The sequence below is a fragment of the Chiloscyllium plagiosum genome, unplaced genomic scaffold (assembly GCF_037043375.1).
Source record: "Chiloscyllium plagiosum isolate Xiang-an unplaced genomic scaffold, Cpla_swu_hap1 HiC_scaffold_19, whole genome shotgun sequence".
Lineage (NCBI taxonomy): Eukaryota > Metazoa > Chordata > Chondrichthyes > Orectolobiformes > Hemiscylliidae > Chiloscyllium > Chiloscyllium plagiosum.
This window is the reverse complement of record NW_028270157.1, coordinates 25,994,125-26,015,280: the sequence shown is the minus strand read 5'-3', so window position 1 is coordinate 26,015,280 and position 21,156 is coordinate 25,994,125. Positions and strand designations below refer to the sequence as shown.

General features: G+C 39.2%; 1 protein-coding gene across 3 annotated transcripts in view; it reads left to right on the top strand.

Moving 5' to 3' along the window:
* The window catches only part of LOC122559738 (protein O-mannosyl-transferase TMTC2), a 181,199-nt gene that overhangs the window by 107,813 nt on the left and 52,230 nt on the right, over nucleotides 1-21,156 (top strand). For all 3 annotated transcript variants that reach the window (XM_043709687.2, XM_087997148.1, XM_087997149.1), the window contains exons 3-4: nucleotides 5,585-6,413; nucleotides 6,519-6,633. In XM_043709687.2, the coding sequence (XP_043565622.1) occupies nucleotides 5,585-6,413; nucleotides 6,519-6,633 (944 nt within the window). The remainder of the gene's footprint in view (nucleotides 1-5,584; nucleotides 6,414-6,518; nucleotides 6,634-21,156) is intronic.

The window sequence follows — 21,156 nt, the reverse complement described above, 5'->3', positions numbered from 1 at the left end:
TTTACTCAGAAAATGGTGATGGACTTTCTCCTTGAACTATGGTAGTTATATAAATACCTTCATATGATTTTGTGTAAGGAATATTTGAGTATTACTCAGCAATGATGCAGAATTGGAAATATTTGCCCGACTCAGGTTGGTCTGTAAATTAGTGATATTGATGCCCATATACTCTAAATGGCAGAGGTTGTAGGGGAGAGAGATGTTGCTAGAGTAGTCATGGTTAGTAGCTGGAATACATTTTACTGCAACAAAAATGTGCTAATGATGAAGCAGGTAGAATGGGAGTGCAAGGATGTTGATCTAGCAAACTGATAGGTATCTTTGATGAAACTATTTTTCTTGAGTTTTGTTGTGATTTCACCCATTGAGTATTCCATCACACTCTTGACTTGAATGTTGTAGGTGGTGGATCAGTAGGCGAGATATGTTACACAGAGTACCCAGCCATTTCTTGTCCTCATGTTGTTAGAAAGGCAGATCGAATTAATAATGATCTTAAATATGTCGATGGTGGGGTCGCTATGGTACTAGTGCAGGATAAAAACTAGACATTCTCTTTTTCAAGATGGTTGTTACCTAGTTATATAGGTAATGTGGCTGTTATTTGGCAGTTGTTAGCCTAAACCAAGATGTTGTCCAGGTCATGTTGGAGACTGACAAATTTTGCTTCATTATCACTGAAGTTCTGAATGGAACTGAACTTTAGAGTCATCGGCAACCAGCCCTCTCCTAACCTTATTCAGATGATTGAACCTAATGTTAATGGTTGAATAATTCCCTTGAGGAATTCCTGAGATGTGATCAATGGTCTTCAACAGGCATAATTGTATTCCATTTGTATCAGCGGAAGCTCCAGTCACCAGACATTTGTTCCTTTAAACCTTAGCTTCAGTTTTGCTAAAGCTCCTAGGGTGTTACATGTGTCTTGATTATGTCTCGGTATGAAGTACAATTATTCTGAACTCTTATCTGGAAATTCAAGTCTTGGAGTCATGCTGGATCAAGCTTGTGGTGAGATCTAGAGCTAAGTACTTCTGGCCAGAATCCACATTGTGCATTGATGGCCAAGCTCGTAAGGAGATGTCACTTGATAACATTGTTGTTGATTTTCTCCATATTTTTGCTGATGATCGAGAGGATTATGGTACTGTCTGATATCTTTTGGAATTTTTTGTTGCTAGAATAGTTTACTGTGATCTCAGACTGCAGCGTGGGGATGTTGTCAAGTGTAATGAATTGGCTTTGCAGTGACATTCATAATGATGGGTGACTTAGGAGAAATTTGTGTAAGATTGTCCAATCTGTTCTTCTGGCTACATGAGTTTAAAATACTTCAGTCTCGCTACTTGCATTCTCTGTGTTGGGTTGCACTTCTAACTAAAAAGATAAAAGGAATCCAGTAGTATGTAGTAGTATCAAAAGGCAGCCAATGAGATAACACACAATAGAATATTAGAAAGGTTAGGATTCATCAGACTTTGGACAATATATTAGCATGATTTAGGGATTGTATAATTAATGGAAATCGGGGGGTAGAAATAGTTGGATACTTTTCCATATGGAAACATATAACTAATGGAGAGCTGGTTGATCCTTTGTTGTTTACAACCTATATTGAGGTGTCAGATTACTATATCCAAACTTGCTGAAAAACAAAACTAGCTGGAAGAGTAGATTTTCAGGAGGATATGAAGACACTGCAAAGGCATATCAATAGGTTAATTGGGTGAGCAAGAAGCTGGTTGAAGGAATACATGGTGGTGTGGTATGAAATTATCCACTTTGGAGGGAAGAATGGAAAAGCAGTATTTTTTTAAAGGTGAAATGACTTATAAAGGTTGATATTCAGACAAACTTATAGATCCTTTAATGTGAATTACAGGAAATTAATAGTAGGTACAGGCAGTAAGAAGAAATTATCGTTTTTTTTAATTGAAAGTGATTGGACTACAAGAATATGAAAGCTCTACCACAGTTCTAGAGTTTTGGTTCGTCCACACCTAGAGTATTTTGCAGTAATCATACCTACATCTGAAATAACTGCTATCCCATTGTCAAGTCACTCTTTATTGTACACAGTACACTGGCTGTGGCCAGTCGGCTCAGTCAGTTCCCCAAGTGAGGAGACTCTGAATCGCTTGTTTATATCAGTCAGCCAGGGTTCCTTGATTGGCCCAAGTTAATAAGTCATTCAAAGATTGCATAGTCAATAGGATCTACCTGGGTCTAATCACTGTAGCATCAAAGGAAGGATGTACTTGCTTCCAAGGCGTGAAAAGAAGGTTTACTAGATTGATTCCTAACAGCTTACTGATGAACAGACTGTGCCTTGACAGGATGTTGAGAAGAAGAAGTAACCTCTTGTGAAATATTTAAAATCTTTGAGTATCTGACAGGGTGGAGGCTCAGACGCCTTGTCCATGCTCACAAGGTCTAGATTAATGAATTGTAGTTTTAGAGTAATAGGTTTGACTGAGATTCAGAGACTTGTGAACCTTTAGAATTCTGTACCTCAGAGGATTGTTAATGTCCAGTTGTTCGGTTTGTTGTAAACTGGGATTTACATATTTTTGCATGCTAAGGGGATAGGGTTGGAAAGTGGAATTGATGTGGATGATTGGCCATTATCTTACTGAATGATAGCGCATTTTGATCGACTGAGATCCACTCCTGTATAAATCTTATGTTCTTATAGCTAAACCCTGTTTGTAGAGACAGAATGGAAAGCAAAGATGTGGAATTTGGCTGCAGTGCACATAGTTGGTTTTGTTTATTCCAAAACCAACCTAGCATATCAAAATGAGAGCCAAATTGAAAATATAAAACTTGTTCATATCTTTGTGGGAGTTTGCAATCGAAGCAAGTGTGGAAAAGATTCAAGTTTACTCAGCCCCAAACACATTTTTAAGCTCAGCCCCAAAATGACCAGGGTTTGGTCTGGGTCTGCCCTTGCCTTGTCGAATTATTTAATTTCAGTTTTATATGGCATTTTGTTTTACTTTTACATTTGACCTTTATGTAGCCAGACATGCTGGTGATGGTTTTGATGTACAAGAGGAAATTATTATATGTATTTGTGAAAGTTCCAAGTACAAACTGTACGTGACAAATCATTTCCTTAGTGCTCACACAACTGAAAGCAGTGACATTTCAATTAACTGAAACAGAAAAAAAAACTTGAAGGAAATGGGATATCATTGGAAGAGTTGAAAAAAATGCTCATATGATCAAAAATGGAGATGAGAAGATCAAACCTACACATACGTGATACCCACCACAGATAATGCTTTGGAGTATAGAGGAATTTAAAAGAGCTGAAATGGAACTGAATGAATATTAATTAGTTGTGTGTTCTTAAAATAAATTTTTTTGCAATTTGAACAGTTCAAATTTCTACCAACTCCTAAAAGACATTCCTTATTATATATAAGTTTGCAGCAGAAATCCTTATCCGATTTTGATACGTGTATATACATAAAATGTCTCTAGCACAAGTCAAGGTCACATTAACTTCTCATTACTGTTTTTCATATTGACAAAGCTGACCTAGATTTACTTTAACAAGGTAATTATTCCAACTAAAAATTGCCAACCCCTGAAAGATATTGTCTGCATTGTTTTCAGATGAAGGATTTGTGTTTGTTCCAGTTACTTTGGCCATTCATACAGCTGGAACTGACCAGCTTCGTGGGAAATCCAGGATTATGTCTATGGTACTATAAAACCAGTGTCCCTCTTCCCATGAGAATGTTGCAGAAACCTGTACCATTTCAGGGGAAACCAATCCATCCCTGCTCCCACTCAATATATAAAATTAAACTTTCTAATCAAAAGAACAATCATTTACAATCTTCTGGTGAAGTATGTACATCTGGATTATAAACAGTACAGGCAGAATGTGATAGTTGTGTTCCTTTGCGACCCTGTGTTATGCAAAAGTCACGCAATACAAACAGCGCTTAAACTGTTGGTGATCTAATCGCATTATAGCCAACACACACTTTAAACATTTGCACTTTAGAAACAGTGTTCCCTACTCACCCAGTCATGTTACAGCCAATTTGCGTTAACGAAAGGACGTTTCATAGCAGAACTGCCTGTACTGCACAACTGAAAAGTGTGCAACTGTTATCAATCTCACAGAATTATAAAAGGCAACGAATTATTGCTATTGCTTAATGATGAATATCATTGCAGAAAACACCAATGAGAGAGGTTTGATATTTTCAGTGACTGGAACATTGAGGCTGAAATTGGTTTGAACACTTGTGCAAAATGGATAATACATTTACCAGCTCTTTTTACACTCTCTCCAAAATAATCCAATATTCTTTTCCACTCATAGAATAGAAAATCAGCTGGTCTGTCAATTTGCTATTATCCTCTTTGTGTTGCTGTCCAAAACTAGTTTCACACCTCTAATTCTTCCTGTACATATTTGCTTTTCTGACACAGACATACATCTTCAGATTGATGCAGCATCTTGACTTTCTCGTTTGCAAGCAGCAACATTGAAATAATGGTAGTTGAAATTACTGCAGGAGAAAAAAGGCAAAATGTGCCACCAGAACTTTCGATTGAGACGGGTACTTATGCAGGTTCCTTTTAATATTGGTCAAAATATCAACCAGATGAACAATTGCTTACAACATGATACACCAAGCACTTCCATACCTGTTTTTATGTTATTCTTCACAGATGGCTTGTAAAGCATAGACATTTCTAAAAGTCTTTGGAATGGGACTGCTTTTTTGAAAAATCTCCTCTGTGGAAAATCAATTTTTAAAATTATAAATCACAGTGTTTAAGATATCAAAAATTAAGAGGAGAAGGTTAGAGTCTCCCTTCATTAGTACTATATGGGGGCAGCCAAATCTAAAATAATTAACTTCTTCAAATGCATTTCTGCTTGAGCACAATTTTCTGGCAGCCAATATTTATGAAGTTGTACATAATTAACTACATCTATGTCATCAAACAGCACCAGGTACAATTTACAGGGAGTACAAACTACATAAAATTAAGTGCTTGGCTGTACAGGTATTTGTTGAATGTAAGTGAAGGCTGTTCCATTTCATTCTTCTTCTTCTTCATTCTTTTTGCTATTTTATCTTATCTGAAGTGGATAGTGGAGTAGTGAAACATTAATTTATGCTCTTCTAGTATTTTATTTTTCATTTCTAATTTTCTGTATTTGTTGTGCTGGTTTTCTCTTTTATTTAATGTATTTAGTTTAGTATTTGAAAGACATAGTCTCTTCGATGTTTTACTATCCTCTTGTTAAATTTTTTAGTCCTGCATGGCTTCTAACTGCTTTCACAATAGCACAAACATGATTTTGCTGGACCATAATGTAAATAAAATAAGGCATTACTGTATAGCAGCAGAAGTTAGGTTATGCATCCACCAACATCTGCACATTAAAAAGAATTTAGTGGAAGCCCTTTTCACAGCATTAACATATACTTTAAAGTTTGCATTGTTTTCTTTTCTGAGACTTGCAAAAATTATACGAATAATACTTGCGAGTCATTGATTTATTGATCTTCTCAGTGAATATTTTTCTTTTTCTTTCTTTTAGAGGCAAGTCACTTCCCTTTTGATACGAGTGGGACTGCTGGCTGTCTGGGGTGCCACTTTACTGGGACTTCGCTTATACTGGATGGGTAACAAACCACCAAGCTTCTCCAACTCTGACAACCCCGCGGCAGATGCGGACAGTCTGCTTACACGAACTTTGACCTTTAATTATTTGCCGGCAGCAAATTTTTGGCTACTGTTATGCCCTGACACTATGAGCTTTGATTGGTCAATGGACGCTGTGCCATTGATAAGAACGATCAATGATTTGAGAAACCTTCACACTTTAGCATTCCTTGCTGGATTTCTGCTCCTCATCTACATCAGCCTGAAGAGCTCTCCAAAAGACAGAGTTTGCAATGGGAAAACAATGATGAATGGCAAACAGAATACAAATGGGCACAGCTGCCACTCAGCAATGGAGCATGGGAACAATGAACAGGGTTTTTATTTTGTAGCAAGAACTGACCACTTTGTAAAGAATGATTTAATTCAGGGACAACCACTTCCAAAAGCTCAGAACATTGTCATTTTCTCCTTATCACTTCTAATAGTGCCATTCCTGCCTGCTACTAACCTTTTCTTTTATGTTGGTTTCGTAATAGCAGAGCGAATCCTGTACATTCCAAGCATGGGTTTCTGTTTACTAGTAACATTGGGCATAAGGACCCTCTCTCTCAGAATGAAGAAGAGAGTCTTTAAGAATTTGGTTTTATATGCAGCTGCTGCTTTAGTCGTTTTGTATGGATTGAAAACCATAATAAGGAACAGAGACTGGCATGATGAGGAAATGTTATATAGATCAGGGATAAAAGTGAATCCTGCTAAAGGTAAACAATTCTGACTTCAAAATGTGAAACTCAGTGTTAAGATGATAAGTCATATTTAAATGGATTCCAGCACCAACATGAACAACTGCTTTCTCTTCCTGGCAGCGTGGGGTAACCTCGGGAATGTTCTGAAAAGCCAAGGCAAAGTTTTGGAAGCTGAAAAGGCCTATAGAAATGCCTTGTACTATCGCAGCAACATGGCTGATATGCTTTATAATTTGTAAGTATGCATGACTCAACTGCTGGCCTTATTCCTAACCAGGTCAATTATAAAACTTGCAATGAATGGCACTATTGATCTGTTTGTGTGACACAGATATTGTCTACTGGTACAATGAATCGCTATAGCAGTGTTTTAATTAATCCTGTTTCCCGGCCCCTCAGACAGCAGCATTTCTTTGTTGCATTCTTAAATAGGAAAAAGTTTTCCTCATTTCATTAGTTTTTAAAATCTCAAATACTGTTTGATTTCTTGCGCTTTGATGTTAATGGTTTAAGTTACGTTGCGAATGATTGTGTAATCTGTGCAAGTATATAGGTAATTGGCATTATACTACTAAGAAATTTGATGAAAGATATGGAATATTCTGAAAATATATAGAGTAAATATTGGGGATTATCTTTTTTTTTGGAAGTGATAGTTGTGCTCCTTACTGAGGTAAGTATATTTCAGCTTCAGAAATGACCGAATATTCCTTGCTCTATACTTTAAACTCAGACTAATTTGTGTTATGGGATCCGTTCATCAAAATCATGCAGAGACAATAAAATGCAGTTTATTCGTGTCAATGCAGATATGATTACCTTTCAAATTTCACTTTCAACTAGATTGAAGGATGCTGTATTGTACAACAGGATAATCAGCATCCGAGAGACCTCATAATTCGCTTGCAAAAAAACCTTTCCCTTGGATGGTGATTTATGTGTTGTACAATGTTGTGGTTTTGGTCCTTATGCCAAATCTACCTTCTGACTTATTGGAGTCACTCACATATTATGCGAATGTAGATAAAATAAATCTAAAACTGGTCTTTTATTGAATTCTGCTAGAGAACATAATTTTACAAGCCAACATTCATTTTCCATTATGGCAATTCCTTCTGTTTTCAATTTTATATGAAGATGTGAACAGCCACAAGCAAATAATCATATTTTAGCTTTTGTAAAGAAGTCATTAGCTGCAATACGTTTGATGCTTATACCAAAAAAAGTCGATGGCTTTTTGTGTAATAAGTTAGCTAAAAAGGATCAACATTGTGATCCAGTATCATAAGAAAGTGAGCTTGTCTTCAAAGTGTGACACTTGAACTTATTTACTGTGGTTTTCTGTAGTTTATTTGTTGTAGGCAAGGCTGATTCTCAAATAAGTTTAACAGTGTTCCGTGCTGGTCAATCAGAGACCGGCAGCCTCTAAAGACCACTATTCAACGTCTAATCTTCAATGATCTAATAACTCAAAAGTTTTCCTTTGCTTCCCTTGGAGGAAGGGCATGGAGGGCAGGGGGGAGGGGGGGCGGGGGGGGGGGGGGGGTGCAGGTGGTGTCAAGGGGGTTGAGGTTGGTGATGGGGATCAGACACAAGACTAAGAGTTAGCTTTGAAAATCACATTTTGCCCCATATCAATGTCTCTACATTGCCACAGATGGGGTAAATGAAGGCTTTCAAATTACTTCGCAGGCAGTTTGCTATACCACTTCTCCCTTGTCTGGGCAATAATGAATTGAATTCTTTGAGATGCCATTAATTGACTATTTAAGGGCTTTAATTACTGGCAAGATTTAAAAAAAAAATCACCATTGGACAATCAGTATTTAATTGTTGAGCTGACAAAAAAGGGCCAAACATTTCTTTGAGACCAACCTGCTCAATTATTTCCTCTTCTCATCACCTCTCTCATCATTTCCAGGGACAGAAAGTTCTGCCCATAGTTTGTATGTATCCATACATACAAGAAAAGTGAAATCTTCTACCTGTTAAAATGAGTTTGATTAATATTATTACATAATAAGAAGAGGCACAATTCAAGCACCACAAAATGGTAGGTTTAGGTCAATTGCAAGGTCAAAATTTTCAAAAACTCAAACCTGAACCCATCCACCTCAGGCTATGTAAATGTCATTAAAACTACAAGCTTCTCTCTCATGAGAGAGATGACTGGTGGTTAGTTTGACTTGAGTGTCACCACGTTTAAAACAAGGGATATGGTTGAGAAGACATGGTGTTGGTGTAATTTTGTATTGCAAAATGGCTGCCCAGCCAGTTGACCTAACTGACCAATCCATGGTTGACCAATTAATGTATGACCATGAGGTGGACTAGTTATTTATATATCAGGCTATGCATCTCAGATTTTGTACAATATCTTCCCCTGTGCTTGGGAAAATCTGACCTTCACAATTTCAAAGCTCACAAACTGCACATCTGTTATATGTGATGTAAAATGGACAGCATGGTGGTTCGGTGGTTAACTAATGCCTCACAATACCAGGGATCTGGGTTCAATTTAAACTTTAGGTGACTGCCTGTGTGGAACTTACACATTCGCCCTTTGTCTGTGTGGGTTTCTGCCCGGTGCTCTGGTTTCTTCGCACAGTTCAAAGATTTGCAGGTTAGTGGATTGCCCATGCTAAATTGCCCAGAGTATCCAGGGGTGTGCAAGCTAGGTGGATTAACCATGGTAAATGTGGGGTTACGAGGATAGGGTGGAGAGCTGTTCGGAGTGTTAGTGTAGACTCGATGGACACTTTCCACACTGTAGGGATTCTATGATTCTAAATACCATGTCTGTCTTTTAATGTGAGAGTCAGGTTTGTAGTGCAGTTTGCGAGGCATGTTGAAGAACATAAGGAGAGTGCTTATAGAGGCAGGAGGATTAGAAGTTTCTCCTCAATTCTCCAATAAAGTATCTCAGCACCTAATAGTGTATAATATTTCATTAATATTCTTCACATGTCATCCCTCTCACCTTCCCATCTTACCATCTCAAATCATCCATGCTACCCCTATGTTTTCTATATATCCTCTATCCGCCCTCAGGTCACCTATGATACTTCTATGTCTCCATATCACCTGTAGCCACTCAGATGATCTTCAGATTTCATGCATTATTTTAGGTTGCTTACAAAATATAATCCTCTCACCATCTAATAAAATCTCCATATCATTGATAATGAAAAATAAAACTGCTGCCATGTGTAATCTACTGGCTTGTTTCAATAGATCAGAAAGACAATAAAGGAACAATCAATTATTCGGTCTTTTTGAAATATCATTCATTTTCAGGTGAATGGGATATGTACCATGCTGAAATCCAATTGTACTTAACCATACATTGATAGTGGCCTCATTTGCCCCACATAAAGACTACCATGTTAGAAAGAAAATACAGAAGGTCCTTAGTTCAATTTCAAAACAGAGTGCTTGTACAATAATGTATGAGAGTAGATGGTTAGATATTTTTCAAATATCAAACCTAGACTTTTTCTGTATTAGCCAGAACCATTGAAATCACAATAGCAAAGATTACTGCACAGCTAAAATATTCCAATGCAATGTGGTGCCTTTATTGGAAAAGCCTGCAAGTGAACAAAAACACAACGAGTGTAAGGGTCAATTTACCTTCTAAAGACAGATCCCTATGATGAATTACTGCAATAAAATACATCTGTGTTACAATACAGTACATAATCATGACATTTCAGGGTGTGAAAGTACTTTGCACATACCTTTTCAGAATGTTCCAGACACCTCAGTAGGTTTTCCAGTTTCTTCACGAACTCTCAAATCTGATATGTTTTTGGAAAGCTTCCAAAGCCCACACCAGCAGGTAAAAAAATTGATATTTGTTTCCTATTTAATCACAGCCAGGATGGGTGTTTGGCATACCCAACATAAAATTAACACAAAAATTAAATGAAAATTATAATTCCACGGAAACAATTGTGTTGAAGTTCACGTGCCAAATTATACCTTTGCAACCAGATGAAAATTTAGCACTTAGAACTCTTTTAAAGTTGAATCCGGCTGGCAGGATTCCCTGGGCTTCAGGAAACCAGAACCTAAGTGGAAGTGAGGATTGCTGGATTCAGCTGTTAAGCACTTGTCTCCCATATCCAACTACTGCTTCAGCTCCTTTCCCTGTGATTTGACTTCCCCTTGCTATGACTTCCTGACTTTTCTTTCTAATGCTTTCTCCACCCATTCTGATCTCACCATCCTTTGTGCTTATCAACCGTGGCCTCCAATCTTCATTTCATTTGGATTCCTGAACTGCAAATCAGTACAATCCCCATTCTTGCCCACTGTTCCACCTTGACCCCCCACTACCACATCACTGCTGAGCTACCAAATGTTGGGACTGGCTCAGGACAGTTATAGAGTCATGGAGATGTACAGCATGAAAACAGACCCTTCAATCTAACTCATCCATGCCAATCAGATATCCTAATCTAACCCAGTCCCATTTGTCAGCACTTGTCCCATATCCCTCTCAACCCTTCCTATTCATATACCCATCCAGATGCCTTTTAAACGTTGCAATTGTACCAGTCTCCACCACTTCGTCTGGCAGCTCATTCCACATATGCACCACCCTTTCCATGAAAAAGCTGCCTCTTGGGTCCATTTTAAATCTTTCCCCTCTCACCCTAAACCAATACTTCTAGTTCTGGACTTTCCCCACCACAGGGAAAAGACTTTGTTTATTTATTCTATCCATTCCCCTCATGATTTTATAAACTTCTATAAGGCCACCCCTCAGCCTCCAACGTTCCAGGGAAAACAGCTCCAGCCTATTCAGCTTCTCCCTATAGCTCAAATCTTCCAACCCTGGCAACATCCTTGTAAATCTTTTTTGAACCCTTTCAAGTTTCACAACATCCTTCCGATAGGAGGGAGACCAGAATTACACACAATATCCAATTAGAATGCATGTGTATGCATTGGCACAACAGTGATCATTTTTGTGCCGCGATGCCAACATGAAGATGTTAATCATTTACACATCTTTGCATCGACTGGACATATCCAATATTGTAACTTTTTACAATTTCTCCTGGAAATGAAAATAAAGAGGTTGTCACATGCATGGGGCCCTACCATCAGAACAAAATTCTCTATTCAAACCATATTCCCACCTTAAAAGGGAATGCATCTGTTTTGAATATTTCTCTTGCTCTTTTTTATGTTATGTAATGGGCATTACTGATTCTTAGTTGAGGAAATTCAATTGTGATTGTAAAGAATATGCAAAGAAGTACACATGCAACTTAACTTTTTAAAAAATGTAAACAGTAATGTTCGACATTATTGCTGTTGTTTTCTTAAAGGAAACTTTTACTGTGCTCTGGTGCTCAAATGACATCATGTTCTATTCATGAGCTGTGGAAACTCGTAACAGATTGTAGTTCTTTTTTAAAAAAACTCTCTGCATTCCATTGTTTCCTTGGTGAATGGAGACAGGATTAACATTGAAGGATCTGCAGAAAAATCTAATAAGAAACTGCATAGCGTACATGAACAGCTAAATTTGTCAGTGGAAGGTGTAATAATTACAACTTTCAATGGCTGACAGGATTCTAATCACAATACCATTTAATAGAAGAATTGCGAAAGCATTAACCATATTTACACAATACTTTGGCTCCATATTGAATCATGAGCTTGCCAATGAAACCACGAGAACTGTTTTCATTATTTGTTGCTTTTAATTTATGGAATAATTTTAATAGTTAAACAGAATTATGTATTGTTTACTGCACAGATACAGACCATTCAGCCGTATTACTCAACACTGATTTCCACATCCCACAATTCATCAAACCTTATTCGCATATCCTTCTGTTCCTTTCACCTTCAGGAATTTCTACAGCTTACCCTTGCTCTGTCCATGTCTTTTTTTGTCCTTCTTTCTTTCATGGGATGTGAGTATTGCTGGTAAGACAAACACTTGTTGCCAATTCCTAATTATCCCTAAATTGCTAGGCCACACCACAGCCCATTTAAGAGTAAATCATATTGCTGAGGGTCAAGAGTCACATGTAGACCAGACTGGATAAGGATACAAGATTTCCTTCCTAAAGGATATTAGGACACAAGATAAGTTTTTACAATAATCCAGTCTAGTCCAGATTTATTAACTTAATCAAACTTCCTGTAGCTGCCATGGTGAGATTGTGAACCCGTGTCCTCAGATCATTAGACACTGGCCTCTGGATTACTGATGATGAGCTTCTATCCAAAACATCAATTTTCCTGCTCCTCGGATGCTGCCTGACCTGCTGTGCTTTTCCAGCACCACTCTAATCTTGACTCTGGATTACTAGTCCACCGTTATTATAGTTACAACACCATTTCTCACGATATTCTAAACACTAAGTTACTCATCGTGCTCAACAGAGCTAAGCAATTAGCCAGCCTGTCTGATCAAAACTGCAGTCCTACCACATCCAGTCATGAATGATATTAGTAAGTAAAAGGAAAAGGAAGTTGAATGAAAATCCCAATCTTCATAATGACAGAACCCAGCACTTAAGTGCAAAAGACAAAGCTGAAGCATTTTCAAGCAACTTTAGCCAGATGTGCTGAGTAGATTATCTCTCTTGGGCTACTTCTGAGCCCCTGTCATCAACATCTTCAGCTAATTTGATTCACTGCATGTGAAATCCAAAACAGCTGACTACACCAAATAGAGCAAAGACTAGGGACTGTACCAACAATCTATAATATACAAGCCCTGAACATTTGTGTTCTAGAACTAGCTGTGTTTTCACATCAATACCGCTTGTCCTTAGAACTGGAAAGATGCCCATGCCCCTCCATTTCATAAAAAAGCAGGACAATATCATTCTGGCCAATTACTGCCTATTAGCTTCCTCTCAATCATTGACAAAGGTATGGAAGTGAGCATTAACAATGCTGACAAGCAGCAGTAACCAAGAACCTGTACGTCTGTTGCTCAGCTTAGGTTCTGCCAAAACAATTCGGCTCCAAGCCTCAATATCTTGTTGATTCAAACACAGACAATAGTGTTAAATTGTATAAGGGATGCAAGAATGACTGCCCTGGACAAAAAGTAATAAGACATTGAGGAGCTCTATGAATATTGAAATCAGGAGGAAATCTCCCCATTGGTTGGAATCATAATCTGTACAAAGAAAGATGATCAGTTGTTGGAGGCCAGTCATAGCAATCCCAGGATATCGTTTTCGGAATTTGGGTAGTGTCCCAGAACCAACTATATTCAACTGCTTTATCAATGATCTTCTGCCCACTGTAAGCTCAGAAATGGGATGCTTGCTGATGACTTGGGCAAGTAGGCTTCAGCTGATAAATGAAAATCAACAATCAAATCACACATATGCCAAGTGATAAACTCCCATGACTGAATTCCACCACTATGAATATCCGAGGGTTACCGTTGACCAGAGATTTGCCTAGACCAGCCATGTGGTGACAAGTGGAGATGAATAGCTGAGGTGATTAACTTACTTCCTTATCCTCCGATGCCTTTCCAAAATTTACCAGGTTCAATTCAGAAGTGTGATGATATGATTTCTACTTACCTGAACGAGTGCAGCTAGGATAACAATTAAGAAGTTGAACACCATCCATGTCAAAACAGTCTGTTTGATTGGTGTCCCATGCACCACTTTGAACATTCACTTCCTTCACCAACAGTCCATTGTGCCCACAGAGTACACCATCTACAGGATGGTGTACTCTGCAGTAACTCACCAAGGTTTCTTTCACCTGCCAAAATTGTGACTTCTGCCATCTGGAAGGACAATGGAAGCAAGCTGTGGAACATCATAGAGTCATTGAGTCACAGAGATGTACAGCACAGAAACAGACCCTTTGATCCTCCTAGTCCATGCCAACCAGATTTCCCAAACTAATCTAGTCCCATTTGCCAGTACATGACCCATATCCCTCCAAACCCTTCCTATTCATATACTCATCTAGCTGCCTTTTAAATGTTGCAATTGTACCAGCCTCCACCACTTCCTCTGGCAGCTCATTTCATACACGTACCACCCTCTGCGGTACCCCTTAGGACTCTTTTATACCTTCCCCCTCTCACCCTAAACCTATGTCCTCTAGTTTTGGACTCCCCCACCCCAGGGAAAAGACTTTGTTTATTTATCCTATCCATGCACCTCATGATTTTATAAACCTCTATAAAGTCACCCCTCAGCCTTCAACACTCCAGGGAAAACAGCCTATTCAATCTCTCCTTATAGCTCAAATCCTGCAACCCTGGCAACATCCTTGTAAATCTTTTCTGAACCTGTTCAAATTTCACAACATTCTTCCGATAGGAAGAACAGAATAGCATGCAATATTCCAAAAGTGGCCTAACCTGCACAGCCGCAACATGACCTCTCTACGCCGATACTCAATGCTCTAACCAATAAAGGAAAGCATACCAAACGCCTTCTTCACTATCCTATCTACCTGCAACTCCACTTTCAGGGAGCTATGAACGGCACTCCAAGGTCTCTTTGTTCAGCAACACTCCCCAGGACCTTACCATTAAGTGTATAAGTCCTGCTAAGATTTGCTTTCTCAAAATGCAACACCTAGCATTTAGTTAAATTAAACTCCATCTGCCACTCCTCAGTCCATTGGCCCATCTGATCAAGATCCCTTTGTACTCTGAGGTAAACTTTTTCACTGTCGACTACACCTCCAATTTTGGTGTCATCTGCAAACTTATTAACTATACCTTTTATGCTCACATCCAAATCATTTATATAAATGACAAAGTGTAGTGGACCCAGCACAGATCCTTGTGGCATTCCACTGGTCACAGGCGTCCAGTCTGAAAAACAACCCTCCACCACCACCCTCTGTCTTCTACTTTTGAGCCAGTTCTGTATCCAAATGGCTAATTCTCCCTGTATTCCATGAGGTCTAACCTTGCTAACCAGTCTCCCATGGGGAACCTTGTCAAATACCTCATTGAAGTCCATATAGATCATATCTACTGCTCGGCCCTCATCAATCCTGTTTGTTACTACTTCAAAAAATTTAATCAAGTTCCTGAGACATGATTTCCCATGCACAAATCCATGCTGACCATCCCTAATCATTCCTTGCCTTTCTAAAAATATGCAAATCCTGTCCCTTAGGATTCCCTCCAACAATTTGCCCACTACTGACGTCAGGTTCATTGGTCTTTAGTTCCCTGGCTTTTCCTTACCACCTTTCTTAAATAGTGGCACCACGTTAGCCAATCTCCAGTCTTCCAGCAACTTACCTGTGACTATCAATGACGCAAATACCTCACCAAGAGGCTCAGCAATCACTTGCCTAGCTTCCAACAGAGTTCTAGGGTACACCTGATCAGGTCCTGGGGATTTATCCAATTTTATGCGTTTCAAGATATCCAGCACTTCCTCCTCCATGTCACCATCTATTTCTCCACATTTTATATCCTCCACATCCTTCTCCACAGTAAACACTGATGCAAAATACTCGTTTAGTATCTACCCCATCTCCAGCGACTCCACATAAGGCTGCCCTGCTGATCTTTGAGCGGCCCAAAACTCTCCCTAGTTACCCTTTTGTCCTTAATGTATTTGAAAAACCCTTTAGATTCTCCTTAACCCTATTTGCCAAAGCTACCTCATGTCCCTTTTTTGGCCTCCTGATTTCTCTCTTAAGTATATTCCTATTGCCTTTCTAATCTTCTTAACGATTCACTCGATCTCTCCTGTCTATACCTGACATATGCTTCTTTCTTTTTTCATAAGCAAACCCTCAATTTCTCAAGTCATTCAGCATTCCCTACACCTGCTTGCCTTTCCTTTCACCTTAGCAGAAATATACTGTCTCTGGACTCTCATTATCTCATTTCTGAAGGCTTCCTGTTTTCCAGCCGTTCCTTTACTTGTGAACATTTGCCCCCAATCAGCTTTTGAAAGTTCTTGCCGAATACCGGCAAAATTGGCCTTTCTCCAATTTAGAACTTCCACTTTTCGATCTGGTCTATCCTTTTCCATCACTATTTTAAAACAAATAGAATTATGGTCACTGGCCCCAAAGTGCTCCCCCACTGACACCTTAGTCACCTTCCCTGCCTTATTTCCCAAGAGTAGGTCACATTTTACACCTTCTCTAGTCGGTACATTCACATACTGAATCAGAAAATTGTCTTGTACACTCTTAACAAATTCCTCTCCATCTAAACCCTTAACAGTATGACAGTCCCAGTCTATGTTTGGAAAGTTAAAATCCCCTACCATAACCACCCTATTATTCTTACAGATAACTGAAATCTTCTTACAAATTTGTTACTCAGTTTCCCACTGACTATTAGGGGGTCTATAATGCAACCCAAAAAGATGGTCATCCCTTTCTTATTTCTCAGTACCACTGAAATAACTTCCTTGCATGTATTTCCGGGTATATCCTCCCTAAGTACAGTTATAATGCCATCCCTTCTCAAAAATGCCATTCCCCCTCCTCCCTTGCCTCCCTTTATATTCTTCCTATAGCATTTGTATCCTAGAACATGAAGCTGCCAGTACTGTCCATGAGCCACGTTTCTGTTATTGCCATGAATTGCCAGTCCCATGTTCCTAACCATTCCCTGAGTTCATCTGCCTTCCCTGTTAGGCCTCTTGCATTTAAATTAATTCAGTTGAATTTTTCAGTCTTACCTTGTTCTCTGCTTTGGCCCTGCCTGCTCTAACTGTTTGTTTGACTCGCTTCTTTTCTCAACTGTTCCAGTCTTCGATTGATTTCTTTCCTCAGAATCTCCCTAGGTCCCATGACCCCCCACCTTAGTGATTTAAATCCTCCTGAGCAGCCCTGCCAGTATATTAAGTACCTTTACAATTCAGGTGAAATGCATCCTTCTTGTACAGATCACTTCAACCCCAGAAGAGATTCCAATAATCCAAAAATGTGAAGCCTTCTCCCATATACCAACTCCTCAGCCATGCATTCATCTGCTCTATCCTCCTATTCTTACCCTCACTGGCTTGTACCACTGAGAGTAATCCAAATATTACTACCCTCAAGGCACTCCTTTTTTAAATTCCTGCTTCGCTTTCTGTATTCTCCCTTCAGAATCTTATCCTTTCCCCTTCCTGTGTTGTTGTTACCAATGTGTACAATGACCTCCTGCTGGCCCCTCTCCCCTTTGAAAATAATCTGCACCCTCTCTGAGACATCCTTGATCCTGGCACCAGGGAGGCAATGTACCATTCTGATTTTTCGCTGCTGGCTGCAGAAACATCTGACTGTTACTATGACTAGAAAGTGCCCTAAAACAATTGATCGCATTGTACGGGATATACCCCTCCTTACATTAAAACCTGTCTTGATGCTAGAAACATGGATATTCATGCTACATTCCCCTGAAAGTCCATCACCCCCTATATTTTCCAAAAATGGGGCTAGCCACAGAAGACTCCTGTACTACCTCCCTGCCTCTCCTACCTTTCTTGTACTGAAGCTATCCACCTGACTGTGTTTGCGGCTTTTCTCCCTTTCTACAACTGCCATCCATCACAATGCCTAGCTCTTCTAAATTCCTCATTGCCTCTAACTGTCATTCCAACTGATCTATTCGATCTGACAGGATTCGCAACCACCGATATTTATTGCAGATATAATCCTCAGTAACCCTTAAATTCTCTCGATACTCTGACATCAACAAGATCAATAGTCACAGGTAAGGTGCCGAAAGACTGGAGGTTGGCAAATGTGGTGCCACTGTTTAAGAATGGCGGTAAAGACCGGTGAGCCTGACCTTGGTTGTGGGCAAGTTGTTGGAGGGAATCCTGAGGGCCAGGATGTACATGTATTTGGAAAGGCAAGGACTGATTCGGGATAGTCAACATGGTTTTGTGCATGGGAAATCACGTCTCACGAACTTGATTGAGTTTTTTGAAGAAGTAACAAAGAAGATTGATGAGGGCAGAGCAGTAGACGTGATCTATATGGACAAGGTTCGCCATGGGAGACTGATTAGCAAGGTTAGATCTCATGGAATACAGGGAGAACTAGCCATTTGGATACAGAACTGGCTCAAAGGTAGAAGACAGAGGGTGGTGGTGGAGGATTGTTTTTCAGACTGGAGACCTGTGACCAGTGGAGTGCCACAAGTATCGGTGCTGGGCCCGCTACTTTTTGTCATTTACATAAATGATTTGGATGCGGGCATAAGAGGTACAGTTAGTAAGTTTGCAGATGACACCAAAATTGGAGGTGTAGTGGACAGCGAAGAGGGTTACCTCAGCTTACAACAGGATCTGGACCAGATGGGCCAATGGGCTGAGAAGTGGCAGATGGAGTTTAATTCAGATAAATGCGAGGTGCTGCATTTTGGGAAAGCAAATCTTAGCAGGACTTATACACTTAATGGTAAGGTTCTAGGGAGTGTTGCTGAACAAAGAGACCTTGGAGTGCAAGTTCATTGCTCCTTGAAAGTGGAGTCGCAGGTAGATAGGATAGTGAAGAAGGCGTTTGGTATGCTTTCCTTTATTGGTCAGAGTATTGAGTACAGGAGTTGGGAGGTCATGTTGCGGCTGTGCAGGACATTGGTTAGGCCACTGTTGGAATATTGTTTGCAATTCTGGTCTCCTTCCTATTGGAAAGATGTTGTGAAACTTGAAAGGGTTCAGAAAAGATTTACAAGGATGTTGCCATGGTTGAAGGATCTGAGCTACAATGAGAGGCTGAACAGGCTGGGGCTGTTTTCCCTGCAGCGTCGGAGGCTGAGGGGTGACCTTATAGAGGGTTACAAAATTATGAGGGGCATGGACAGGATAAATAGACAAAGTCTTTTCCCTGGGGACTGGGAGTCCAGAACTAGAGGGCATAGGTTTAGGGTGAGAGGGGAAAGATATAAAAGAGACCTAAGGGGCAATGTTTTCACACAGAGGGTGGTGCGTGTATGGAATGAGCTGCCAGAGGATGTGGTGGAGGCTGGTACAATTGCAACATTTAAGAGGCATTTGGATAGGTATATGAATAGGAAGGGTTTGGAGCGATATGGGCCGGGAGCTGGCAGGTGGGACTAGATTGGGTTGGGATATCTGGTCGGCATGGATGGGTTGGACCGAAGGGTCTGTTTCCATGCTGTACATCTCTATGACTCTGTGACTCTAAGAGCATAACACTCTACTGAAGGCCATTTTGCTCCTTCCGATCTACAGACCCAGAAAATAGCACCGTTTTATTGCTGTACGAAATACTGCTCCAGGCCAACTTAATACTTATAGCTTATATTTTTAAATCTTCAAGTCACATAACAGTCCTGACTGAAAAGTGAAACATCACTTTTTCATAATTATGTGTTTTAAAATGCTGGAACTTCTTCCCTAACAGCACTTTGGTTTATTTGCATCAAATGGACTACAGCAGTTCATCACTCCACTTCAATTCATTAGGTATGATAATTAGGAGCTTACCTTGCCATATCCCATGAAGGTATGAAGAAAGGTATGGAATTGTAACAGATAATAAGAGCTTCAGGCAATATTCGTCTGGAAATTTTTTTTAAAAATGTTACACTTTACAGTAGACTTTTACTCCTATTGTGCAATAGTACAGGAATATTTATTTATTTTTAAATTACTAGAGTAACATTTCTTTATTTAGAATGATAATTTGTCTATCGATGATTTAGAATTTTTTTTCAATGTGATAACATGTTAATGTGAGGAACACTGATGTAGTGCAAATTTGCATAATCATTTGAACACATTGTCTGGTACCTTAACGATTTCAATAACTTATTTCAACAATCATTAATATATTAGAACTGCCAAAATAATTAACTGGCATAGTGTTCCATCCATGAAAAATGACATATCAGAATCATACAGAGAAAACTCTGTCTATATATTCTCTGTCTGTCAACAGTAACTCTTCAGAATATAGACACTTTTCATCTCTGTGGAGTACTGACACTGCTTTTGGTAAATCCTTACCTCTCTTTATGTAGACATTTCTTTGCTCTCTATCTATGAACACTCATTCTTCTTTCTGTATGGACACTCCTGCCTTACTGACTTCAGACACTTTCATTTGTGTCTGTGAACACTCATCCCACTGCCTATAAATACCACTTGCCTTCCTGCATCTGTCATTGTTGACTTTGTGAATTCACCATTCACTACTTGTAAACCCACAATTTTATAATCTGCATTAGTCATTTCTTTGACTTTGGGTTCTAAGTTGATAAAGGCAACTCTTCCAGATCATGAAGTTGTACACAGTTATCCAGCTATACGTTTCTTTAGTAGACATATTGAAATGTGACATTATGGGTTAAATATGTTAGTCTGTGATCTTCATGTTTTTGAGCAGTTAAGCATTTTTAAAGGGGGTTTCATGTTGGCGGGGCATTCACACAGGAGCTTTTATACAAATGGATGTATACACATTAATTTAGATTTTAGTTTGCAGTGACATCAGTACCTTGTGGTTTGCAGAAACCAAATCAACACAAAAAAAACTGAACGATTCAACTCTTTCATGTCACTATAAATAATGAGAGTTAAATACACAGATCCCATATTATAAACACTGCCCAACTTTAAACATTGTAATAATTTAACATGACAATCGTCAGCCCATGCTGCCTTTCATCCTCTAAATGATTTCACTGGGTGTAGTTTGTACATTTCTCAACGAAGTGTTAATTTTTTTCAAAAAGGATGCACAACTCACTGCCTGTATTAAAACGCAGTGTTGTGCATGTGTAGTTTTTTTAAAAAAACTCTTC